The 27,880-nt window shown below is 41.0% G+C and overlaps 1 protein-coding gene across 4 annotated transcripts; it reads left to right on the top strand.

Annotated features, from left to right (window-relative positions):
• The first annotated feature begins 1,007 nt into the window (after window positions 1-1,007).
• Window positions 1,008-26,977, top strand: LOC110520466 (OX-2 membrane glycoprotein). Of its 4 annotated transcripts, none has more exons than XM_021597808.2 (9): window positions 1,008-1,283; window positions 1,824-1,988; window positions 2,106-2,171; window positions 2,290-2,365; window positions 7,951-8,271; window positions 9,134-9,463; window positions 17,803-18,087; window positions 18,669-18,773; window positions 24,364-26,977. In XM_021597808.2, exons 4-9 carry the CDS (start codon window positions 2,293-2,295, stop codon window positions 24,372-24,374), a joined length of 1,125 nt encoding a protein of 374 aa, XP_021453483.1. In that variant the 5' UTR covers window positions 1,008-1,283; window positions 1,824-1,988; window positions 2,106-2,171; window positions 2,290-2,292; the 3' UTR covers window positions 24,375-26,977. The 4 variants fall into 4 exon arrangements, with proteins under 4 accessions (XP_021453483.1, XP_021453481.1, XP_021453480.1 ...); XM_021597806.2 differs by having other exon boundaries at window positions 2,106-2,176; XM_021597805.2 differs by lacking the exon at window positions 1,824-1,988.
• Window positions 26,978-27,880: the final 903 nt, after the last annotated feature.

Raw genomic sequence — 27,880 nt, 5'->3', positions numbered from 1 at the left:
TTCTTCAGGATCGGTGAGTCCTCCACGGGACGGTTGAGCTAACGTAGGCTAATGTGATTAGCATGAGGTTGTAAGTAACAAGAACATTTCCCAGGACATAGACATAACTGATATTGGCAGAAAGCTTAAATTCTTGTTAATATAACTGCACTGTTCAACTTAAAGTAGCTATTACAGTGAAATAACACCATGCTATTGTTTGAGGAGAGTGCACATTTATGAACTTTAAAAGTTATCTAGTGGCCAAAATATAAATTGTGCCTGGGCTGGAATAATACATTATGACCTTTCTCTTGCATTTCAAGGTTTTTATATTTTACCAGATCTAATGTGTTATATTCTCCTACATTCATTTCACATTTCCACAAACTTCAAAATGTTTCCTTTCAAATCGTATCAATAATATGCATATCCTTGCTTCAGGTCCTGAGCTACATGCAGTTAGATTTGGGTATGTCATCTTAAGCGAAAAATTGGGGGGAAAAGGGTCGGATCGTGAATGAACTATAAAGTGCTCAAATTCTTCTAGTTCAAAACCTTTTTCATTTCAGTGTAAAAATGGTAATTTCATTGTGTTTGACATGTGGCTATGAATATTTATTATTTAGTTCTGTTTTGTAAGGACAGGGTCCCCAGAATGTGACTACAACCAACCCATCATCTAGCATCCCAGATGTGTCAGTTGATGGAGATACACAGTTAACAATGCTATTTTCATCATCTGTAAAGTGTATGAACCTAACTCACATGCTCCAAATAAGACCCTTTTTGCCCAACTTACAAGAAAATGACAGAATCTATGCAACAAATACTCAACAAATGATCTGAACTGCAACGCCTGCTTAGTTTCACTTCAGTGTGTCTCTGCGTCTCTGTAGTGATAGAAATGGTCGTACACTCCCAATGTACTTTAAATGTAAACCACTAGATGGCAGCACTCTTACACCTCACGCTGTTGAAGCGATAGGTGCGCCTTTTTGTCCCCACTGTACACAAGTGCGATAAAAAGAACATGCAAGTAATTCGCCCCAAAGCATGACGAGTGTTGGAACCATGACGTTCATACATTGAGAAAATACACATATTTCAGTTGTTGCCCAACATCCTTTCTTATGCACACTATTTGGTCCTGATTTGTAGACTCACAGATGGGCGGTGTTTCATCTGGAGCTGCTCTTTACAACCGCAATAGACAGTCTATGAAATAGATGTAAATACACGGACCATGAGAGTACAGTGATCGGGACTAGCTGCCAAAGTAACGCCCGCAAGCTACAACAGAGGTAAGCTTTTAATTATATTTTAAGATAAAGTTTCAGGATAGAAAGTGGCTTGTAGTGCCCAAAGTCGCTCTAATTATTAGGATACTACTTTGGATTTTTATATTCTGCATCATACACCAGTGAAATCTTTGTTTAAATGTTGATCCTTCATTGTTATTTGATCCATAGCTTATACTAGCTGTATTTGGCTAACAGGTATATTGTATTACTACTATTGTCCACTTAAATGTTGGTCGGCTAATGATTTCCTTTAATGTTGTGACAACATCAATGTGGTAGCAACAATATATTGCCTATTTGTAGCTAAAGAAAATAGTTTTCAGAGAGATGTGAGATGATTCCGTGCTCCCTTTTGCTCTGGTCAAATTGACAAAGCAAAATGGGATTGTGTTCATGAGCTAGCAGGGTTTTTTTTTTTACAGTAATTATTTTAAAGATTGTCAGGTGGCTTAATCTTATTCAAGAAATTGAAACACAGCCTTCTGGGTATGACTCAAAACAGCCATTATTTTCACTGTGGAATCAAGGTTTTTCTTTTAGGTGTGTTAGGCCTTATTACGGGCTGTGCTGGGTCAGAAGTGATCATTTATCCTCAATGGAGCAAGTGGAGACTCATTCTGCCAGAGAAAGGCAGCTGGCCTGTGTGTAATGGCCAGTCCATTGATGGTAGAATGAAGCCCTTCATTTTGCCTTCACATTTCTAAGGTTAAGTAACTGATCCCATGTTAACAGTTCAGAGGCAGATTTCCACACTGGATTAAGCCAGATTCATGGATGTGTGTGTTTGTTTCACCCTCTGTGTGTTCTCCTTATCTTTCATAGGAGACGTGTGTCAAGAGCAGATGTAAGATGAGGCTTGTTTAAACCACTCAAACAGTGTTCAGATCTGTAAGGTAACATCCTTTCAGATGATTGTACAGAAACATGGTTATTTAAAATGATTTTAGTCCGTGGTGGCCTACCCTGGTCCTGGAAAGCCCATGAATGTCTACTCTGCCCAATGCAGACTATGATGTGTGAGTCCTCCCTGGTGCGATGCCTGCAGCTGCTTGTGTCCTTACTGATGGTGGTCAGACTGCAGGGTGAGTGGACATAGCACCAGACATATTGACACATTTGTATTTCTATTAGTAAGTTCACCACATTATTGTGGTTCTGCATGTTTCCACCAAACAATATGTTGTGTACAGTGTTACACATTTACAGTGTCTTCAGAAAGGATTTATATTTCCTTTGTCTTATTCCACATTTTGCTTTGTTACTGCCTGAATGTATTCAAATAAAATTAATGGCTCACCCATCTACACACAATAACCCATAATGACAAGACGGAAACATGTTTTTAGTCAATTTCGCAAATGTATTGAAATTTAAATACAGAAATATCACATTTAGATAAGTACACTACATGACCTAAAGTATGTGGACACTTGCTCATCGAACATCTCATTCCAAAGTCATGGGCAATGATATGGATGGAGTTGGTCTAACCTTTGCTGCTATAACAGCCTCCACTCTTTTAGGAAGGCTTTCCACTAGATGTTGGAACATTGGTGCAGGGACTTGCTTCCATTCAGCCACAAGAGCATTAGTGAGGTTAGGCACTGATGTTGGGCGGTTAGGCCTGGCTTGCAGTTGGCGTTCCAATTCATCCCAAAGGTGTTCAATGGGATTGAGGTCAGGTCTCTGTGCAGGCCAGGCAAGTTCTTCCACACTAATCTCGACAATCCATTTCTGCATGGACTTTTCTGTGTGCATGGGGGCATTGTCATGCTGAAACAGGAAAGGGCCTTCCCCAAACTGTTGCCACGAAGTTGGAAGCACAGAATTGTCTAGAATGTCTTTGTATACTGTACCGTTAAGATTTACCTTCACTGCAACTAAGGGGCCTAGCACGAACCATAAAAAACAGCCCCAGACCATTATTCCTCCCCCACCAAACTTTACAGTTGGCACTATGGATTCAGGCAGGCAGCTTCAACTGGCATCCCCCAAACCCAGAGTCGTCCCTCGGAATGCCAGATTGTGAAGTGTGATTCGTCACTCCAGAGAACGCATTTCCACTGCTCCACAGTCCAATGGAGGCGAGCTTTACACCATTCCAGCCGACGCTTAACATTGCTCGTGGTGATCTTAGGCTTGTGTGCGGCTACTTGGAAATAGAAACCCATTTCATGAAGCTCCCGATGAACAGTTATTGTGCTGACTTTGCTTCCAGAGGCAGTTTGGAACTCGGTAGTGAGTGTTGCAACCAGGACAGACGATTTTTACGGGCTGTGCGCTTCAGCACTCTGCGGTCCTGTTCTGTGAGCTTGTGTGGCCTACCACTTCGCGGCTGAGACGTTTTTGCACCTAGACATTTCCATTTGACATTAACAGCACTTATGGTTGACTGGGGCAGCTCTAGCAGGGCAGAAATTTGACAATCTGACTTGTTGGAATTTGGTATCCTATGATGGTGCCACGTTGAAAGTCATTGAGCTCTTCAGTAAGGCCAATCTACTGCCAATGTTTGTCTATGGAGATTGCTTTGCTGTGTGCTCGACCTGTCAGTAACGGGTGTGGCTGAATCAGTGGAAAGCAGACTGAACCAAGTTTTCCTCTAGGAAAATCCCTGTGCAAAACTTCCTAGTCCTTGCATATGACAAGAAAATATGGAGAGTGGAACTCAGTAATGTATTGGATTTGTCTGAAACATAACACTTTCTGTTCAGAACAAAAAGTGAATTGCTTTGCCACATTTCTTTCAATATAAATTTAGTGCCGTGTTGCAAACAGGATGCATGTTTTGGAATATTTGAATTCTGTACAGGCTTCCGTTTTTAGTTCTGTCGAAAAGATTAGTATTGTGGAGTAACTACAATGTTGTTGATCCATTCTCTGTTTTCTCCTATCACAGCCATAAGCCTCATGGTGAAATCCCTGTGCGGTTTTCTTCCCCTCCGGGCAACTGAGTTAGGAAGGACGCCTGTATCTTTGTAATGACTGGGTGTATTGATACACCATCCAAAGTGTAATTGATAAATTCACCATGTTCAAAAGGATATTCAATGTCTGTTTGTTTTTTTACCCATCTACCAATAGCTGCCCTTCTTTGTGAGGCATTGGAAAACCTCTCTGGTCTTTGTGGTTGAATATGTGTTTGAAATTCATTTCTCGACTGAGGGACCTTAATGTATGTACAGTGCCTTGCGAAAGTTTTCGGCCCCCTTGAACTTTGTGACCTTTTGCCACATTTCAGGCTTCAAACATAAAGATATAAAACTGTATTTTTTTGTGAAGAATCAACAACAAGTGGGACACAATCATGAAGTGGAACGACATTTATTGGATATTTAAAACTTTTTTAACAAATCAAAAACTGAAAAATTGGGCGTGCAAAATTATTCAGCCCCTTTACTTTCAGTGCAGCAAACTCTCTCCAGAAGTTCAGTGAGGATCTCTGAATGATCCAATGTTGACCTAAATGACTAATGATGATAAATACAATCCACCTGTGTGTAATCAAGTCTCCGTATAAATGCACCTGCACTGTGATAGTCTCAGAGGTCCGTTGGGGCGGCAGGGTAGCCTAGTGGTTAGAGCGTTGGACTAGTAACCGGAAGGTTGTGAGTTCAAAACCCCCGAGCTGACAAGGTACAAATCTGTCGTTCTGCCCCTGAACAGGCAGTTAACCCACTGTTCCCAGGCCGTCATTGAAAATAAGAATTTGTTCTTAACTGACTTGCCTGGTTAAATAAAGGTAAAATAAAATAAAATAAAAAAAGCGCAGAGAGCATCATGAAGAACAAGGAACACACCAGGCAGGTCCGAGATACTGTTGTGAAGAAGTTTAAAGCCGGATTTGGATACAAAAAGATTTCCCAAGCTTTAAACATCCCAAGGAGCACTGTGCAAGCGATAATATTGAAATGGAAGGAGTATCAGACCACTGCAAATCTACCAAGACCTGGCCGTCCCTCTAAACTTTCAGCTCATACAAGGAGAAGACTGATCAGAGATGCAGCCAAGAGGCCCATGATCACTCTGGATGAACTGCAGAGATCTACAGCTGAGGTGGGAGACTCTGTCCATAGGACAACAATCAGTCGTGTATTGCACAAATCTGCCCTTTATGGAAGAGTGGCAAGAAGAAAGCCATTTCTTAAAGATATCCATAAAAAGTGTTGTTTAAAGTTTGCCACAAGCCACCTGGGAGACACACCAAACATGTGGAAGAAGGTGCTCTGGTCAGATGAAACCAAAATTGAACTTTTTGGCAACAATGCAAAACGTTATGTTTGGCGTAAAAGCAACACAGCTCACACCATCCCCACTGTCAAACATGGTGGTGGCAGCATCATGGTTTGGGCCTGCTTTTCTTCAGCAGGGACAAGGAAGATGGTTAAAATTGATGGGAAGATGGATGGAGCCAAATACAGGACCATTCTGGAAGAAAACCTGATGGAGTCTGCAAAAGACCTGAGACTGGGACGGAGATTTGTCTTCCAACAAGACAATAATCCAAAACATAAAGCAAAATCTACAATGGAATGGTTCAAAAATAAACATATCCAGGTGTTAGAATGGCCAAGTCAAAGTCCAGACCTGAATCCAATCGAGAATCTATTAACTTAAGGGGGCTGAATAATTTTGCACGCCCAATTTTTCAGTTTTTGATTTGTTAAAAAAGTTTGAAATATCCAATAAATGTCGTTCCACTTCATGATTGTGTCCCACTTGTTGTTGCTTCTTCACAAAAAAATACAGTTTTATATCTTTATGTTTGAAGCCTGAAATGTGGCAAAAGGTCGCAAAGTTCAAGGGGGCCGAATACTTTCGCAAGGCACTGTATGTGTGGGGTAAAGAGATGAGGTAGTCATTCAAAAATCATGTTAAACAATATTATTACTCACAGAGTGAGTAGTTGCAACTTTTTGTGAGACTTTCACTCCTGAACTTATTCAGGCTTTCCAAAACAAATGGGTTCCATACTTATTGACATACAGTGCCTTGCGAAAGTATTCGGCCCCCTTGAACTTTGTGACCTTTTGCCACATTTCAAGCTTCAAACATAAAGATATAAAACTGTATTTTTTTGTGGAGAATCAACAACAAGTGGGACACAATCATGAAGTGGAACGACATTTATTGGATATTTCAAACCTTTTTAACAAATCAAAAACTGAAAAATTGGGCGTGCAAAATTATTCAGCCCCCTTAAGTTAATACTTTGTAGCGCCACCTTTTGCTGCGATTACAGCTGTAAGTCGCTTGGGGTATGTCTCTATCAGTTTTGCACATCGAGAGACTGACATTTTTTCCCATTCCTCCTTGCAAAACAGCTCGAGCTCAGTGAGGTTGGATAGAGAGCATTTGTGAACAGCAGTTTTCAGTTCTTTCCACAGATTCTCGATTGGATTCAGGTCTGGACTTTGACTTGGCCATTCTAACACCTGGATATGTTTATTTTTGAACCATTCCATTGTAGATTTTGCTTTATGTTTTGGATCATTGTCTTGTTGGAAGACAAATCTCCGTCCCAGTCTCAGGTCTTTTGCAGACTCCATCAGGTTTTCTTCCAGAATGGTCCTGTATTTGGCTCCATCCATCTTCCCATCAATTTTAACCATCTTCCCTGTCCCTGCTGAAGAAAAGCAGGCCCAAACCATGATGCTGCCACCACCATGTTTGACAGTGGGGATGGTGTGAGCTGTGTTGCTTTCACGCCAAACATAACGTTTTGCATTGTTGCCAAAAAGTTCAATTTTGGTTTCATCTGACCAGAGCACCTTCTTCCACATGTTTGGTGTGTCTCCCAGGTGGCTTGTGGCAAACTTTAAACAACACTTTTTATGGATATCTTTAAGAAATGGCTTTCTTCTTGCCACTCTTCCATAAAGGGCAGATTTGTGCAATACACGACTGATTGTTGTCCTATGGACAGAGTCTCCCACCTCAGCTGTAGATCTCTGCAGTTCATCCAGAGTGATCATGGGCCTCTTGGCTGCATCTCTGATCAGTCTTCTCCTTGTATGAGCTGAAAGTTTAGAGGGACGGCCAGGTCTTGGTAGATTTGCAGTGGTCTGATACTCCTTCCATTTCAATATTATCGCTTGCACAGTGCTCCTTGGGATGTTTAAAGCTTGGGAAATCTTTTTGTATCCAAATCCGGCTTTAAACTTCTTCACAACAGTATCTCGGACCTGCCTGGTGTGTTCCTTGTTCTTCATGATGCTCTCTGCGCTTTTAACGGACCTCTGAGACTATCACAGTGCAGGTGCATTTATACGGAGACTTGATTACACACAGGTGGATTGTATTTATCATCATTAGTCATTTAGGTCAACATTGGATCATTCAGAGATCCTCACTGAACTTCTGGAGAGAGTTTGCTGCACTGAAAGTAAAGGGGCTGAATAATTTTGCACGCCCAATTTTTCAGTTTTTGATTTGTTAAAAAAGTTAAAAAAATACAGTTTTATATCTTTATGTTTGAAGCCTGAAATGTGGCAAAAGGTCGCAAAGTTCAAGGGGGCCGAATACTTTCGCAAGGCACTGTATTACATCCAGGCTGTAACACATCAAAATGTGGAATAAGTAATGGGCAGATCAGTCAAACAACAAGTGCATGAGTTGTTTGACTGATCTCTGATCCCTGTTGTCCCCTCCCCTATCCGTGTCCCAGGCAAGGTAACGGCCCCTGAGCGCATGGAGGCCCCAGTGGAGCTCCCCTTCACTCTGTCCTGCATGGTGTCTAAGGGGCGTGGGGACATCCTGAAACAGGTGCGCTGGCTGGATGTCCAGAACAAGACTCTGTTGACCTACGAGCCCAGCCAGAAGGACAGCGTGAGCGGCCAGCAGCATGTAGAGCTGGCACCCTCCCCCAAGGACACCTCAGCCATCACCATCCGCAGGGTGGGCTTCAGAGACGAGGGTTGCTACACCTGCATCTTTGACCTTTACCCCTCAGGATCGCAGGAGGGACGCACCTGCCTCACCGTCACATGTGAATAGAGGAGAATGTTCAGATTTCCTCTTTGTCATTGCTGTGTTACTCTGTTATTGTAGTCTGAGTGTCACAGCTGAGTATGTCCCAATCATTGTTTTGTACTTCTCTCTTTCCTGCCCTCCTTCACTCCCTCCTTGCCAATCTTTGATCTTAGAGGAGTTAATACCTCAACAGGGGGATGGAGGAAGGGGGCAGAGGTTTTCTGTATTCAGATACAGTGGCTGGAGGCGTTACGGGGACAAACAACAGGAAGAGAGAGAGATGATTAGAAAGAAAGGGCTGGACATAGGGTGTTTCTGGTCAGCAGCATAGGCACTCACATAACATTTCAACTGAACCTGTTGTTGATTCTGAACTCAATTTATACTCCATTTTCTGCCCGTCCTTTGTTTGGTGCCTTTCTTTGTTCTTAGTGGACTCCGTGGTTCCTTGCTACCTGTCTGGAGACTGATTCAGGAAAGGAGATACCTAGTCAGTTGCACAACCGAATGCATTTAACTGAAATGTGTCTTCTGCATTTAACCCAAATCCTCTGAATCAGGTATTCACTCCTCTTTTGATAAACCTCTATACTATAGGGATGTACTCTGATGGATGTAGAGAGATGTCATGACTCCCATCCCCATGTGCTGTTGTCATATGTTCCCATATGTAGCATAGAAGCCGTGGGAGCAGACCCATGTATTTCTGACAGGTCCTGTGCGGTCACAGACTGTGAGGAGAGGAGGGCTGAGGAGGGGAGGCTCATACTGCTAATCAGAAACTGCTGTTGCAGACAGAATGGTAGACACACAGATAGCATAGTACGTGTGTGTGTGTCTATCTGTTTGTGTGAACATGTTGTTTTCCTCTCCTCCAGCCCGTGTGACTGCGGAGGGTAACAAGACAGCGGTGAGTGGTAAGGCGGCAGTCCTGTCTTGCTCCTATGGCCTGCCAGAGAAGGTACAGCAGGTGCTGTGGAGACACACAGCAGAGCAGGGGGACTCCAGCGGAGTAGCCTCCTATGCCAAGCGCAGCGACCCCATGATCGAGCCGCCCTACCAGGAGAGGGCCTGGCTGACCCCCTCCCTCTCCCACAGCCAGCTGTCCATCAGACCAGTCAGCATCCAGGATGAGGGCTGCTACACCTGCGAGTACCACACCTACCCAGAGCGAACCAAGAGTGCTACCGTCTGCCTCACTGTCTTTGGTAGGAAAGGTTACTCTACATACACCTTCTTCACTGTTGTTGCCAGGGTTAAGCTAAACATCCTCCTCACTGTCTAATAGCGTCTACAGTAATGATAGTAACTTATAGTAATGATGATTAAATATATTGCCAGCATACCCACCTTCAGGTGCTTGCGCTTTACACTGTGTTGAATGGGTTTACTGTCGAGTGATGGGTAGTGCATGATGTTTGAATCCCCAGCATGATAGTTAACATGATACAGACCTGACTGTGCTGAACAAACCAGACTGGTGAATGCTCTCTTTCACTTCATAGAGAAGAGTTATCACTCCTCTGTTATAGTAATATACAGTGCAGACCCTAAAGTGAGAAATAATACTGCTGTTGTGATTGGCTGATGGTGGTCGAAATGTTGTCAAATATTAGGTTAGAGCACTGGGAGTTTTTTTTGGCGGTTGCTTCTGCATAGTTTCACCTATGGAAGGGAGGGAGATTATTTGACAAATGTGTGTGTGTGCACGAGTGCGTGCTCTGACCTCTGTGTCCACTGACAGCGTTGACAGTCTTAAATGACGGAAACTGTAGTAGTAACAGTGAAAGAGGCAGTTTAACAACATGCCGCTACTTCTATTTGATGACTACTGCTGCTACAGTATTCTGTAGCCCAGAGGTTCTCCCTGAACAGATGTGTTCGATGTAAGCTGGGACCTGAAGGCAGCTCCAAAGGGATTGAGGTGGAAAGGAGTGTATCAAATACTGAGCTGTTCTTGACATGTTTGTGCCTGAAAATTAGGTCCATCTGTTGCTGGTAAGGGCTCTTCAGGGAAGAAGTACAGGCACACACACACACACACACACACACACACACACACACACACACACACACACACACACACACACACACGCACACGCACACGCACACGCACGCACACACACACACACACTAGTTCCAAATCAGTGTTTGTTCATCATTAGTTTTCTGGCTGTTTGAAGTTGTAGTAAGTGGTGTTTGTGTGATTAAGTGGAACACAAACCCAGGCTGGTGGTGTTTCCATAGAAATAAGAATGAATAGAACGGACTTGGAAGCTCTAACCCTGGCAATTGACTGGTACACTGGTACACACAGGCCTGGTATTGTGATGCAATAATGTCCATGTTATTTTGAAATGTTCTATAAACTGATGCTGGATTGCCATGGTAATGTAGAATGTTAATTAAAATGATGCCAACTGATGTGGCTCATGCAATGGAATATATTTTTCGTAATGTCAGTTGAATTGACTCAACAAATCATAGCAAAGATTGAAGGGTACACTTCCTGATTTTACTTCCTGGCATGGGTACACTCAAAATGGCTGCCAGTCCACCCATTATGCCATCATTGACTTGAATGGAGACGCCCTTTCTATTCATTCTTATTTCTATGGCTGTGTCTCACTGAGGTAACACTGACAGAGAGTTTACATTAGCACTGAAGAATGGATCTATTAAAGGGAGAGAGGGGGGAGTAAAGTGTGACACCAAAAGTCATGACTGTATTACTGTTTCAGGCAGACAGTGCTCCCTACTGTCTCATCAACCCTCCCTCTCTCCCCCTTTTCCCCTTTCTCTCCTTCTTGCTCTCCCTCTCTCTGTCTTTTCCCTGTCAGCCCAGTCAAACAGCAAGGCATTTGTCTCAAATTTAACTTCCAGCGATTCAAACAGAAAAGCCTGTGCCATATCTCTCAATTTCATTATTTCAATTCAATTTCAATTCAAGGTCTTTATTGGCATGGGAAACATATGTTAACATCGCCAAAGCAAGTGAACTAGATAATCAACAAAAGTGAAATAAAAACAGAAACAGTAAACATTACACTCACAGAAGTTCCAAAAGAATAAAGACATTTCAAATGTCTATATATATATATGTCTATATACAGTGTTGTAATGATCTACAAAAGGGAAAATAAATAAACATAAACACAAGAAGTTTGTTCTTCACTGGTTGCCCTTTTCTTGTGGCAACAGGTCACAAATCTTGCTGATGTGATGGCACACTGTGGAATTTCACCCAGTAGATATGTGAGTTTATCAAAATTGTTAGTTTTTTTTCAAATTCTTTGTGGATCTGTGTAATCTGAGGGAAATATGTGTCTCTAATATGGTCATACATTTGGCAGGAAGTTAGGAAGTACAGATCAGTTTCCACTTCATTTTGTGAGCAGTGTGCACATGGCCTGTCTTCTCTTGAGAGCCAGGTATGCCTACGGCGGCCTCTCTCAATAGCAAGGCTATGCTCACTGAGTCTGTACATACGGTAGTCAAAGTTTGGGTCAGTCACAGTGGTCAGTTATTCTGCCACTGTGTACTCTCTGTTTAGGGCCAAATGGCATTCTAATGTTAAATGATTTATACTTTTACTTTCAATCCTTAAGTATATTTTAGCTATTACATTTACTTTTGATATTTAAGTATATTTCAAACAAAATACCTTTAGACTTTTACTGTGAGACTTTCACTTTTACTTGAGTAATTTTCTATTAAGGTATCTTTACTTTTACTCAAGTAGGGAAAGGGGGATACCTAGTCAGTTGTATAACCGAATGCATTCAACTGAAATGTGTCTTCTACATTTAACCCAACCCCTCTAAATCAGAGAGGTGCTCTGGGGCTGCCATAATCGACATCCACGCCTTGCTCAGGGGCAGAACAACAGATTTGAACCTTGTCAGCTCGGGGATTCGATCCAGTAACCAAATGCTCTAACCACTAGGCTACCTGTCACCAAGTATGACAATTGGGTACTTTTTCCACCAATGATTAAACTGCTATCATTACCATCACCCCTACTGCCCGTACCACTACTATTTGGAAAAGTAATCACAACAATAATAATAATAGTAATAACAATAATACTAAAATAATGAAGTTACTGATTACTATGCAGATATTATTCAGTGTCTCTCAGGCTATGGGAGGCAAATACATATTTGGCTGGAAGAGCAGCCGTTACTCATTCACCCATGAGTATCTTTTGTCTTTCCTCTGAGATTAATAAATTAGCATTTGGAATAAATGTAGTAATCTCTGTGAACAATGAATCTGATGGTGAGGAATATTTATCAGAGTAAAGGAGAAAGTGCATCTGTTTCTACCTCCCTTGTCGTGGAGAGACCACATGCACGCTCTTCTTTGGGAAGCCATGTCTTTTTACGTCTGCTGGTTTCTATCGGTGGTCACTCAGCCTGTACTTGGTAAGGATCTGTCTCTGCTTCATATCTTTGACAGAGTAGAGATAATCAGCCAATTCATATTCTCTGTTCAGAGCCAGATTATAAGGGCACAAGGCAAGACCCATATGCAGACATGGGAGGCAGATGGTTTGAGTCTTTATATTTATTAAACAATCCAAAAGGGGAAGGCAAGAGAATGGTCGTGGACAGGCAAAAGGTCAAAACCAGTTCAGAGTCCAGGAGGTACAGAGTGGCAGCCAGGCTCGAGGTCAGGGCAGGCAGAATGGTCAGGCAGGCGGGTACAGAGTCCAGGAGGTACAGAGTGGCAGACAGGCTCGAGGTCAGGGCAGGCAGAAGGGTCAGGCTGGCGGGTACAGAGTCCAGAAAACAGGCAAGGGTCAAAAACCGGGAGAACTATCAAAAGAGAATAGAAGCAGGAGTACGGGAAAACTGCTGGATGACTTGAACATACAAGATAAACTGGCACAGAGAGACAGGAAACAGGGATAAATACACCAGGGATAATAAGCGACACCTGGAGGGGGTGGAGACAATCACAAGACAGGTGAAACAGATCAGGGTGTGAAACAGATAGCAATTTAGTCAGCTTTGGGATTATGTAAACATTTTCCAATGTTGTAAATATGAGTCCTTAGATTGGTTCATGATTTAGTTTATTTGAATTATTTCTTTTGAAGCAGTGCTGGTGTCAGCTTGGTTGGTGAAGTCCAACACCAGCTGACTAAGAGGGCTCGTTTCTGTGCTCAGCTCTTGGGTTTAGGTGTAGCCAAAATGTGAATCATATTTTTTGTACTTTCATTGCCACTGGAAAACGGCCCAATTCTGCCCTACATGAATTATCCAGCATAATTCTGCATGTAGGGTTTGAATTTGATGTTTGTCCCACATTTTAAAGTCCAGTTTATTCAGTGGTCCCAAAACCTCACTTCCATAAATAGCTATTGGTGGGATTACACTGTCAAATATTTTGGTCCACATTCTAATTGGGTAGTTGATTTGGAATCATTTCATTTTAATTGGGTAGTTGATTTGGAATCATTTCATTTTAATTGGGTAGTTGATTTGGAATCATTTCATTTTAATTGGGTAGTTGATTTGGAATCATTTCATTTTAATTGGGTAGTTTATTTGGAATCATTTCATTTTAATTGGGTAGTTGATTTGGAATCATTTCATTTTAATTGGGTAGTTGATTTGGAATCATTTCATTTTAATTGGGTAGTTGATTTGGAATCATTTCATTTTAATTGGGTAGTTGATTTGGAATCATTTCATTTTAATTGGGTAGTTGATTTGGAATCATTTCATTTTAATTGGGTAGTTGATTTGGAATCATTTCATTTTAATTGGGTAGTTGATTTGGAATCATTTCATTTTAATTGCATGCAATGCTCTGAGGGCTTTTCTTTGAGTGCATTCACTGCCATAGTAAAGTTTCCAGATGCAGATATGGTCAGACCAAGGTAGGTGTAATTGTGAGTGTTCAATTATGGTGTTGTTCAAGGTGAATTTATTTTTGTGTGTCTGACATCTGGCTTTTTTTCTGGAAATTTCATCATTTTAGTTGTTTTTTTATTTACTGCCAGGGCCCAATTATGGCAATATTGCTCTAGAATGTTAAGGTTCTGTTGAAGACCTTCTTTGGTTGGTAATAGAATAACCAAATCATCAGCATATAGCAGGTACTTTGGGCTGCAGAATGGTCCAACATGTCTGCTAATTTATTATATAAATGATGAAAAGGTTTGCACTCAAACTGCAGCCTTGTCTCACACCTCGACGTTGCGAAAATAATGATGTTCTTTGGTTTTTGATTTTTATTGCACACTTGTTTTCTGTGTACATACATTTTATGAAGCAATTAACCTTAACACCAAGTCCACTTTGGAGAATTTTGAAGAATAGCCGTTCGTGCCAAATAGAATCAAATGCTTTTTTAAAGTCAATAAAGCAAGCAAAGATTTTACCCTCTTTTTTAATGGACGTGTTTATCTCTCTCTCTCTCTCTCTCTCTCTCTCCCTTTCACCCTTTCCCCCTCTTCACTGGTATTCTGACCTTGTTATCATACTACTCTCCCTTCTCTTTTTCTTAGTCTGCCTGTTTTAGAATGTTATTCTGTTTCTTGTTTGAAGTCTGGGAGGAGGAGGAAGACTGAGATTAAAATATAAGGAATAAGACTAACAAGGAGGGAAAGAGACTTGATTTCTTTCTCTGTACTGTATGACATCACAGTGCTATGTCAGTAGATAGCAGTATTGGTACATATCACAGTGCTATGTCAGTAGATAGCAGTCTTGGTACATATCACAGTGCTATGTCAGTAGATAGCAGTCTTGGTAAATATCACAGTGCTATGTCAGTAGATAGCAGTCTTGGTAAATATCACAGTGCTATGTCAGTAGATAGCAGTCTTGGTACATATCACAGTGCTATGTCAGTAGATAGCAGTCTTGGTAAATATCACAGTGCTATGTCAGTAGATAGCAGTATTGGTACATATCACAGTGCTATGTCAGTAGATAGCAGTATTGGTACATATCACAGTGCTATGTCAGTAGATAGCAGTCTTGGTAAATATCACAGTGCTATGTCAGTAGATAGCAGTCTTGGTACATATCACAGTGCTATGTCAGTAGATAGCAGTCTTGGTACATATCACAGTGCTATGTCAGTAGATAGCAGTCTTGGTACATATCACAGTGCTATGTCAGTAGATAGCAGTCTTGGTACATATCACAGTGCTATGTCAGTAGATAGCAGTATTGGTACATATCACAGTGCTAGGTCAGTAGATAGCAGTCTTGGTACATATCACAGTGCTATGTCAGTAGATAGCAGTCTTGGTACATATCACAGTGCTATGTCAGTAGATATCAGTCTTGGTACATATCACAGTGCTATGTCAGTAGATAGCAGTCTTGGTACATATCACAGTGCTATGTCAGTAGATATCAGTCTTGGTACATATCACAGAGCTATGCCAGTAGATATCAGTATTGGTACATATCACAGTGCTATGTCAGTAGATAGCAGTCTTGGTACATATCACAGTGCTATGTCAGTAGATATCAGTCTTGGTACACATCACAGTGCTATGTCAGTAGATAGCAGTATTGGTACATATCACAGTGCTATGTTAGTAGATAGCAGTCTTGGTACACATCACAGTGCTATGTTAGTAGAAAGCAGTCTTGGTACATATCACAGTGCTATGTCAGTAGATAGCAGTATTGGTACATATCACAGTGCTATGTTAGTAGATAGCAGTCTTGGTACACATCACAGTGCTATGTTAGTAGAAAGCAGTCTTGGTACACATCACAGTGCTATGTCAGTAGATAGCAGTCTTGGTACATATCACAGTGCTATGTCAGTAGATAGCAGTATTGGTACATATCACAGTGCTATGTCAGTAGATAGCAGTATTGGTACATATCACAGTGCTATGTTAGTAGATAGCAGTCTTGGTACACATCACAGTGCTATGTTAGTAGAAAGCAGTCTTGGTACATATCACAGTGCTATGTCAGTAGATATCAGTATTGGTACATATCACAGTGCTATGTCAGTAGATAGCAGTCTTGGTACATATCACAGTGCTATGTCAGTAGATAGCAGTCTTGGTACATGTCACAGTGCTATGTCAGTAGATAGCAGTCTTGGTACATATCACAGTGCTATGTCAGTAGATATCAGTATTGGTACATATCACAGTGCTATGTCAGTAGATAGCAGTCTTGGTACATATCACAGTGCTATGTCAGTAGATAGCAGTATTGGTACATATCACAGTGCTATGTCAGTAGATAGCAGTCTTGGTACATATCACAGTGCTATGCCAGTAGATAGCAGTCTTGGTACACATCACAGTGCTATGTTAGTAGATAGCAGTCTTGGTACACATCACAGTGCTATGTTAGTAGAAAGCAGTATTGGTACATATCACAGTGCTATGTTAGTAGATAGCAGTCTTGGTACATATCACAGTGCTATGTCAGTAGATAGCAGTCTTGGTACATATCACAGTGCTATGTCAGTAGATAGCAGTCTTGGTACATATCACAGTGCTATGTCAGTAGATAGCAGTATTGGTACATATCACAGTGCTATTGCAGTAGATAGCAGTCTTGGTACACATCACAGTGCTATGTTAGTAGATAGCAGTCTTGGTACATATCACAGTGCTATGTTAGTAGATAGCAGTCTTGGTACATATCACAGTGCTATGTCAGTAGATAGCAGTCTTGGTATATATCACAGTGCTATGTTAGTAGATAGCAGTCTTCGTACATATCACAGTGCTATGTTAGTAGATAGCAGTCTTGGTACATATCACAGTGCTATGTTAGTAGATAGCAGTATTGGTACATATCACAGTGCTATTGCAGTAGATAGCAGTCTTGGTACATATCACAGTGCAATGTTCTGTTGTCTGAATTCCTCCTGGGGTTGCTCCACCTCTACCACAGATCTACTCCAGATTGGTGGTTCATGTGGTTCAGTTGAAACGCCTGTTAAGACACTCTACTGCAGCTGTGCTATCAGGGCCAAATATCTGTGGCCAGCCAGATCAGTTCTCGCCAACACAAACGTTCTAAATTCCAATGAAAAACATTCCTACCACAGCTCTGAGAACAGACAATTGAAAACAGAGATGATTTGTTGCGTATGGATCTCAAGTACAGTATGCACATAGTCACAAGATTCCTACAGTTGTTAGTTTTTTCACATATTGATTTTATCTGTGACATCCATTCTCTGTCCAAATAAGTCAATTTTCACTTGTGATCCAGGTCATCAATTTGTTTACCTTTATTTACATTGGCAAGTCAGTTAAGAACAAATTCGTATATACAATAAACCCCTACTCTGGCCAAACCCTAACCCGGACGCTGTGCACCGCCCTACGGGACTCCCAATCACAGCCGGTTGTGATACAGCCTGGAATCAAACCAGGGTCTTTAGTGAAGCCTCTAGCACTGAGATGCAGTGCCTTAGACCGCTGCACCACTTGGGAGTCACTAAGCAGGACCAAGTCATAGTTAAGTGAACCCACCTGAAAACACACTGATTCACTAAACCCAACATTGATCTTTGATTATCTCTGTGTCTTCCCCAGTACTGCCTAAACCCCAGGTGAGCTACAAGAACACATCTCCAGGGGTGATCGAGGCCAACTGTACAGCCGTGTCACGGCCCCCGGTGGAGATAGTGTGGAACGCGGAGAGGGACAACCGCACTATGGGTCCCCCTGTGACATCACAGCTCCAGCAGGGGGATGGGACCACCCTGGTCATCAGCACCCTCACTGTCCAATCAGGGCTGCTGAAGGACGTGTCCGTCAAATGCCTGGTCCACCATAAGGGTCTGGAGTCACCCATCGCTGTGTCTATGAACACCAAGAGTGAGTGAGACAAACACGAATGTGCACGCACACACAGACATATACACACGCACACACATTGGGAGGAGACAGTGCTATGTTATCTTGGCTCAGAGCTAACATTTTTCTTTAAGTAGCCAGACCAAACCAGGACAAAGCCAAGAATACTGATCCTTGAGTGATGGATAAACATTAATGACTGACCTAAACACAGTGTTTAAGATTTGAGATCTGTTTTTGTTGAAGTCATTGCCAAGTAGGGTTAATGAGTGTTCATGCCCAAATGGTCAAATCAGATATGTACATAATGAAATCCAAACTTAATCTGAACCAATCAACATGTACTTTTAAAAAGTTAGCATTGTTTCTAGATGATTATCTTTCTCTCACTCTCTCTCTCGCTCTCAATCTCTCTCAATCTCTCTATCTCTCTCCCTCTCCCTCTCTTTTACTGTCTCTCTCTTACTCTCTTTCTCTTTCACTCTGTCTCTCTAAATCTCTATCTTATTCTCCCTCTCACTGTCTCTTTCTCCGTGTTTCTCTTAATCTCTCACTTTTTCTATTTTTCTCTGTCTGTCTGCTCTCCCTCTTTCTCTCTCTAGTTGGGACAGCTCTGACCATCTTAATCTCTGTGACCACTGTAGCTGCTCTGCTGGTCATATGTCTCTGCTTCTGCCTCTGGAAGTGTTTCCTGCGCAAAGAAGATGGTGAGTGTGTGTGTGTGTGTGTGTATCAGTCTCGTCTCTCTCTCTAGGAAGTCATCCTTCACTCTCTCCCTCCATAGATCTCAAAGAAGGTGTCCACTGATTCCCTACAGCTGGGATGGGGGGGTTTCTCCAGGAATCATTCAGTGTGTGTTTCTCTGTCTGTCATAGGAATTGTGTAACTACAGTGTGTTTATGCTGTGTGTGTCTCTTGTGTGAGTGCCATATTGTTCCTGTTCCCTTCAGTTCCCTGGTATGTTCTGGCATGTGTTTTCCTGACTGCCTCACCACCTTGACATTCATTTCCGAGGAAGTTGGTCATGGATGACCTGGTTGCTACTGTTTGGATGAGAGGTTTATGGCGACACAGTGTGTGTGTGTGTGTGTGTGTGTGTGTGTGTGTGTGCGTGTGTGTGTGTGTGTGTGTGCGTGCAAGCGTGCGTGCGTGCGTGCGTGTGCGTGCGTGCATGTGTGTGTGTGTGTGTGTGTGTGTGTGTGTGTGTGTAAACACCCTCACAGTACAATTGTGATGGAATAAACTGAGGTCATTCTGAGGTCATCATCACTTTCATTAATTGAGTGTTTGAGCACGTACAGTAGCCATGAAAACACCCTGGAATATAATGGTGTGTGTGCATGCATGTGTTTGAGAAAGAGATATTGAATTATGCATCCTTTGAAAATATCAAACCTGTGGTTGGCATTTGAATAATTTAACGATGCCCTAAAGACAAAAGGACAATTGTTTTACATTGTTTGCTAAATTTAACCAGATACCCTTAGGGGCCAAGGTATATCCATTCCTGAATCTTAAAATTCACAGCCATGACTTATGTATGAGTGGGGGGAATCGATCACATGAAAATAAAGCTCTCTGTCCTTGTATCTATCCATCTCTATGCTGACAGCTGTCTCTAGTCACTACAGAGGAATTACAAACATAACACTTTGCAGCTGGCCAGATGGAGCTGTTTTTAGTTGCTATAGTAGATCTGGTGGTTCTCAGAATGGTAAAGGGAACCAATACAAGACGCTACCACCCCAACTTTACATGGGGGGAATTGACAGTCAGCTTGCCTATTACCTGCACTCAACCTGCACTTTGCCTGTTGCCCTAACTTTGGCCTCTTTCTCTATGGACTATGGGGTCATTTAATCTTAGGGATAGCCCCCTTTTTTTTCAATTTTCACCTAAAATGACATACCAAAATCTAACTGCCCGTAGCTCTGGCCCTGAAGCAAGGATATGCATATTCTTGGTACAATTTGAAAGGAAACGCTTTGAAGTTTGTGGAAATGTGAATTGAATGTAGGCGAATATAACACAATAGATATTGTAGAAGAAAATACAAAGAAAAAAAGAATAGTTATTTTTCTACCACCATCTTTGAAATGCAAGAGAAAAGTCCCAGTTCTAGCCATCACTCTGGTGTCCATACGATGGAAGCAGTGTGTATATGCAAAGTTTCAGACCGATAACTTGAAGCATGAGCGAACTACATGGCATTTAGTGTGAAGTTACCCAGGTACATTTGGGCAAATTGTGAAGGAGACATTTGCATTAGTATTACATTTTTCTGCAAGAATATCATCAAATCTGTATACTTGGACTTTGATTTAGATTTTCCAGTATTAGTAGCCATATTATAAGTTCAACATTTGCAAAACAACCAGTTTTCATAACTTCATAAATCTGAATATTCTTATAATTTTTGTCCAACAGGAAAAGACATGCTGTCACAAAAGGTTAGCACCTACATTTTGCGACAGACAGATACTCCCGTAAAGCCCAGCTCATTGGCTATATAGCTATCTTTGTTTGACCCCGATTGGTGCTTATTTGACAAAGATACAGTCGATCAAATGAAGATCGGCCACGTCATCGGTTTGCCATGAAGGCGTCGCTTTCTGACCAAATTTGGTGTCCTATAGGATATACTACACCCCTAATGATATAGTGAAGTCTGGTTACATTCTAGGATCTCTGAGGAATACATACGAATGGGATTAGCCTGGTTGAAACAAAGTTTAGGGTTAGATTTTCACCGATTCCTTTCTTTGCAAATTGAACGAGTGGAAATACAAAATCGGTTGTGCATGCTTTATAGACCTTTTTAGGATATGAAAAATTATTTTATCTAACAAAACAACACTTCATGTTATCTCTGGGACCCTTTGGATGATAAATCAGAGCAAGATTTCAGAATGTAAGTACACATTTCACCTTCAAAGGTGAATTTATCAAACCTATCGCAGTGAAAAAAAGTGTTTTGTCGTTAGGAGCTCTCCTCAAACAATAGCATGGCATTTTTTCACAGTAATAGCTACTGTAAATTGGACAGTTCAGTTATATTACCAATAATTTAAGCTTTCAGCCGATATAAGACCCTTATATGTACCGACATTTGTTGTTTCTCTAAAATCTGCGATGGTGACAAAAGGCTCTGCAAGATTTACAGCTGTCCCGTTGATGGGACGCCGATCCTTAATTAAAAGAACCTCTGTTTCATCGCTGGTTTCAGCATTGCTAGTGCTCTGTGGAGAATGGAGATGTTATACATAAAGGATAGTAAGGGATACAACAAAGAGTGTGCCCAAACTAATGACATTTTGTCAGCATGTGATTGTCAAGCAAATAATTTGTCATTCTCACGGTTATTGATCGTTAATTAACATAAACACGTTCAGCATCTCCTGGCTTCCACACACTGATGCAGACTGTTGAAACATCTACATTTTAAAAAGTCTAATAAATCCATGTAATATAGTCTACACCATCACAGTAAATCCATGATTTATTTTAGACAGGTCTAAAGAAACATGATATGAAGAAAATGTAGCCTATTTCAGAAGAACAGAATAGCATATTCTGAGTTGTTATTATTATTAGCAGGCAGCCTAGTGGTTAGAGAGTTGGGCCAGTAACCGAAAGGTTGCTAGATTGAATCTCCGAGCTGACAAGGTAAAAATCTGTCGTTCTGCCCCCGAACAAGGCAGTTAACCCACTGTTCCTAGGCAGTCATTGTAAATAAGAATTTGTTATTTCATTTATTTAACCTTTGATTAACTAGGCAAGTCAGTTAAGAATAAATTCTTATTTACAATGATGGCCTAGGAACAGTGGGTGTCACGCCCTGACCATAGAGAGCCTTTTTATTCTCTATTTTGGTTAGGTCGGGGTGTGACTAGGGTGGGTAATCTAGGTTGTTAAATTCTATGTTGGCCTGGTATGGTTCCCAATCAGAGGCAGCTGTTTTTGTTGTCTCTGATTGGGGATCATATTTAGGCAGCCATTTCCCCACTGTGTTTTGTGGGATGTTGTTTATGTGTAGTTGCCTGTGAGCACTTAATTTACTTCACGTTTCGTTCGTTCTTTATTGTTTTTGTGCGTTTCATTCAATAAACATGTGGAACCCATATCACGCTGCGCTTTGGTCCGAATGTTATTACGACGGTCGTGACAGTGGGTTAACTGGCTTGTTCAGGGGCATAACGACAGATATTTACCTTGTTAGCTCCGGGATTGACCCAACGCTCTAACCACTAGGCTACCTGCCGCCACTTCTTAACTGACAGTTAAATGAAGGTTAGAATATATATACTTTTTAAATGTTACGCCCTGATCTGGCTATGCCATATGGCTGTAGGCTACACAGTTCATTTAGTAGACAAGATCTGCTTTGAATTCCATGGCATTATTTTAGATTATTTTATAGTATAAAGAATTCAATTGAACATAGTTGAATAAAATAGAAAGGATAATTTCTCCAAATGATTTGAAGGAGTGCACACATGCGGCTATTCTGTGTTGAGCGGTTAACAAAGAAGAAGGTCCTCCTATATGCTTCATTTAGAGTTATTTATTTAACTTTAGTTATGATACAGATGTAAGGCTATATGTTTTGATGTTGTTATCAATTTTAAGGCTGAATGATGCAATTAATGATGATTTGAAAAAAGCATAAAAGGCATGAGCTCTGCTCTGTTTCTTGCACAGGCTGCACACACTTCATCAGTCTCTCATTCACAATTTGACAAGCACTTGATCATATTCTCACCCATCAGACTATTCTTAATTTAATCTGGTCTTTACATATAGAATTATTATTTGATTATTAAAATTTTGTTTGTACTTTTTACCTGTTTTTCTCCCCAATTTTGTGATATCCAATTGGTAGTTACAGTCTTGTCCCATCACTGCAACTCCCGTATGGACTTGGGAGAGTGTTGAAGTTCGAGAGCCATTCGTGCTCCGAAACACAACCCTGCCAAGCCGCACTGCTTCTTGACACACTGCACACTTAACCCGGTAGCCAGACGCACCAATGTGTCGGAGAAAACATTGTAAAATTGGCAACCGAAGTCAGCTTGCAGGCGCCCAGCCCGCCGCAAGGAGTCGCTAGAGAGTGATGGGACAAGAAAATCCCAGCCAGCCAAATCCTCTCCTAACCGCCTCATGGGTCTCCCAGTCACTGCCAGCTGTGACACATTCTGGGATTGAACCCAGGGCTGTAATGACACCTCAAGCACTGCAATGCAGTGCCTTAGACCGCTACGCCACTTGGAAGGCCAGTGGAATTATTTTTTATTTCGAGTGGCCACAAAACAAACTTAATCCGTAACCTGCACTCGAATAGTGAATGGAAGTTACTTGCTGTTATGGTTTCAAGCATAGGCAGCGAGTCCGTAAGGCTAGGGGAAGCTAAGATTTTCCTAAAGTAAATTGAATTAAATTACCAAAATTATATATCCTAATTAACATACTCCTGTCTATACAGAAATAAATACAATACTAAATAGAATACTAAAGCATGATCTGGACACAGAGGATTTCTTCTTTTTTAAAACAAGTTGTGGATAATTTTTTTATCATATTGCCTACAGTCTGAAGGAAAGGCAGCACGTGGAATTTGGGCAGATTGTTCTTGAGTTGCCACTGTCTGTCAAAAGTAGAGAGGCCAAGCCAGGCATGTCGCAATATTTAAAAAAAACTTTGCAGGATAACATTGTTTAGAAAGGAAAGGGTTGATGCTGTAAAGAGAAGACAATTAAAATACTCATCTGTCATTTAGTTATCAAAAAGGTGACTTTTGTCAATATATTAGGCTCTATTTACTCTCAGATTAAAAAATGCTAATTAGCATCAAAGTAGACATCATTCAAAACTACAAATCCCTGCAAGCTCCTGCACATCATCTCCAGCTGACACCTTTGCTAACAGTTATTGTGTCAATTTAAAACTTGCACAAGACAGTTCACATAATTGTCAATTTAAAGAAATGTACCTAATTTATTAATGACTACTTTTAACTAATATTCAATACTTAATCCAGAGATACCTACCTTTGCCTCAATTTGGCATTCTCGTCCAGATCATAATGGCGTTTGTATTTCTTTATGATAGCCACCCTTGCAGCTAAATATCATTTCATTTTGGGGGGTAAATACAGGGAAATATATTTCTAAAAGTCACCTTGTCCTAAAGAGATTTACAAAGTTATCAAAACTTAATCACGCCAGGGTGTATTCTCTCTCTGTCTGTTTATTTTTCTCTCTCTTTCACTCTCTCCTTCTCTCTCGCTCCTCTGCACAGACGGAGTCTGAAAGGAGGAAGTGAAATTCAACCAATCAGAGACTGTTCCTCAACATTCTGCTGCACCTTCAGAAGTGAAGCAAGGCCCACCTCAAGAAGAGGACACACAATACAATCCATCATGACCAACATCACAGGGTCACTGAGAATCTGAATCCATCCACTCAAAACACCAATTGTTTAGTCACAATGGCTTGTACTCACCAGTTTCAAGAGTTTCATAGTAGGAGTGCTGATATATGATCAGATTTCCCTTTCAGATCATAATAAACATGGACAGTCACATACCTGACCCTAGGTCAGCACTCCTACTCTGAGACTCTTTGAATACGGCCCAGAATAATCACAACACATCCTAACAGATCTGAACCTAACCTTGTCCTCTGAACCCCAATCAGCATCGATATATATCATGAGGTGTGATGCTAATTATTTGATTCTTGTAACTGCCTTGGATTCTTTGTGCTATTGTAAAGTATGTTCCCGAGATGAAAGGGACTATGTCTGTGGGAAAACCATGAAAACTCTGAATGAGAAGTGAAAATACCTTAGTCTACCAGGGTATTACAGTATTCAGTAGCCCTCACATCTTGTGATACACTGAATGCAGAAGAGATGAGTAGTTATTGTATGGGAATTTACAAACTTTAAAGTGAACCCCCCAGAATGCACTCTATTTTCATTCTATTCTCAGTGTTTCATGGGACAGCCTGCTTTGCCAAGTTATTTGCCAATTAAGTGTACATAATGTGTATGCAACTGACAGTATTTAGCTAAGCGTGATTTCTTTCTGGAACCTCCTACAGATGTAGGATTTTAATTTGATCACCATGTGGAGGGAGAATTTTCCTGCAGGACAATTTTCCTGCAATGTAGTGTAGTTGAGGCGTAAAAAGGCTTCTAAAGTTTGTAATTTCCACTTTGAAATTTCAGACTTGATTTTCCCTTATGAAAAATTGGTAACACTTTATTTGAAACCCAGTGTCATAACAAGTTAGAACGCCATCATAACCATGTCATAATATGTCATAACAACTGACATAACTTGTCAAAGCCTGTCATAATATTGTCATAACACTGTCATGACCCATATATTTACACATGTTGTGACATACAGTATATTGCGTTATTTTGTGGGTGGTTATGACATCTACACAAATTTGTTTTTTCTTTCGTTTAAAAGTTTGTTTCTTAAATACTTTGTGGATGTTGTAATGAATTCTTTACAAGTATCATATTTCAAATAACTTCACCACCCTGTGTCACTTTACTTGGACTAAGAAAATACACTTTATGACACTGTTAAGAAGCATTATGACCATCATAAAGCCAGATAGGCCTATCAGGTACCTGCCCTAATGTCAGTCATCAGTCAAAAAGAGGGTGTCTTGTCCTGCTCCTGAAATCTGCTCCTGCATTCATCCCAGTCATCAGAAACTGAGCATTGGGGTAGGTGCATGTCTGACACCAATAACAATATTCATATAACATGGTCAATAAATACAAAAATCTATAACATAAACATAGTGTTGACATGAAGTGTTTGCCCTCGTGTGGTAGGTTTTGTGGGGTTTGACACTCTTATGTAGGTGTCATAACCAGCCATATAATAATGCAATATATGTCACAACAGGTCTACATATATGTATCGTGACAGTGATATGACCATATTATAACAGGTTTATGACAAGTTATTTCAACTGTTGTGAAATATTAGGACATGATTATGACCGTGTCAAGTGCTACTGAAAAATAGATCATCTCCTACAAAAATGTTATATCCTACCTAATAATTCACATGTTCTGTTGCTGCAGGGTTATTTTCCTGCTGTATCAAACTGGCTCAATTTAAAATCCTACATCTGTTGCATGCTGGCAATGATAAAGCTATCTGTAAGGGTTCAACCGCAGGTCTCAGACATAGACCACTTACTCAAAACTCTAGCAGAGTTGGCGAGAGAGTGGTAGAATATATGCTCAGATAAAAATATTTTATAAAATTATACCATTAATGCCATTTTTATCATGGGGAGAGGGTGAATAACTGTAGTTATGAGTTGTTTGTGAGTGTGTGTGTTTTCAGATTCCATGGTCAGATGGTTTAATGTGATTCCCAGTAGAAGACGTGTATGAACATGTGCAATGGCTTTCCTTTTTAATCATTGCCACCAAGGAGTGGCCAGGCCATCAGTATTATCAGGTCTCTGCAGATTTAAGCTTCATGAAATGCTGAACCGATTTACTTAATCTGTATAGGCATCAGATAGCAGTCAAGGTTAATTGCCTTTTTAGGAGAAAACTGTCATGGTTTGCTACCATAATGCATCTTCTGTGGTACTTCTCTAATTGCGTCATCATACACAAGTTTTTTCCCCAGTATGTACATTGACTGCTGTGTTATGTGATGTAACCATTGAATATGTGTGTGGGGGGCTCTTACCAGATAACATGTGTTTCATAATGTGCCTTCTCCCAGAGTCACTTCACATGCTGAAAAAGCAACTAACCACATCAAAGGTCAACACAGCCCCCGTATGAAGGAAGATGCTGTCACTTGAAAATGTACTGTGTGATGAATACGTGATGAAATGTAAGATAAAAACATTTAGAAAAAGGTCTGGTGTATTACTGGTTACAAAATATTTGACACTTAATACTAAACATTGAAAGTTGACAAAACAAAACTGAGGTTTTTGAGTTTGTATCCCAGGAATGGAATTCTGGGGCCAGTCTCTGTACACCTGGATTGACTTTAAAAAGAGAGGGGGGAAAGGTGGAATTATTCTCCTCTTGGCTGTTTGTCCATATCTGGCTTCCATATGCACTTTGTTCCAAGTCTGTTTTATCCTGAGCCGGGGTGTTTGATAGGGGTACCGAGCTTTGGAGAATAAAAACACACACACACACACACACACACACACACACACACACACACACACACACACACACACACACACACACACACACACACACACACACACACACACACACACACACACACACACACACACACACACACACACACACACACACACAGCTGCAAATAGGCCAGCATCAATCTGTAAGGGCAGCTCTGCAGTGAAGGCTGATTAAAGTGTGTTTATTAGCACTGTGTCCTAAACACTGCCCTCTGTGACTGCCCTCTGTGACTTCCCTCTGTGACTGCCTTCTGTGTGGGACTGTGTTCTCTTGGCTTGGTGTGCAGTAGAACAGATTATTGTCTGAAAATTGAATGTTTTCTTATGAGAGATCAGATCACTAGTTTTCCACGCAGTTTTAGCATGGCCAGGAATGTGTTTGTGTGTCTTCAGAACTAAATCCACAACCTGTTCCATTTCTTCTGCACATTGTACACTCAAGAGGAATAGATGCTTTCTCTATCAGTATAAGGTTTGATCATGGAATAGTACTGGAATCTGTCATCATTCTCACGTTTGCTCCAAACCCCCCCTCCAGTGACACACCCAGTTTTCCTCATACTAATGAGACTGAGTGTAGTGTGTTGTTAGGGTTGATT

This window comes from Oncorhynchus mykiss, chromosome 3 (genome assembly GCF_013265735.2).
Source record: "Oncorhynchus mykiss isolate Arlee chromosome 3, USDA_OmykA_1.1, whole genome shotgun sequence".
Lineage (NCBI taxonomy): Eukaryota > Metazoa > Chordata > Actinopteri > Salmoniformes > Salmonidae > Oncorhynchus > Oncorhynchus mykiss.
Note: the sequence above shows the minus strand (reverse complement) of the source record. Positions and strands in the feature narration are given on the sequence as shown.

Bases quoted from the DNA above. Each gene is read 5' to 3' on its own strand.
- LOC110520466 (XM_021597805.2), top strand. From the start codon at position 2,293: ATGATGTGTGAGTCCTCCCTGGTGCGATGCCTGCAGCTGCTTGTGTCC. The intron at 9,464-17,802 runs GTAGGAAAGGTT...TGTCTTCCCCAG, and splicing joins CGTCTGCCTCACTGTCTTTG to TACTGCCTAAACCCCAGGTG. The intron at 18,088-18,668 runs GTGAGTGAGACA...TTCTCTCTCTAG, and splicing joins TGTGTCTATGAACACCAAGA to TTGGGACAGCTCTGACCATC.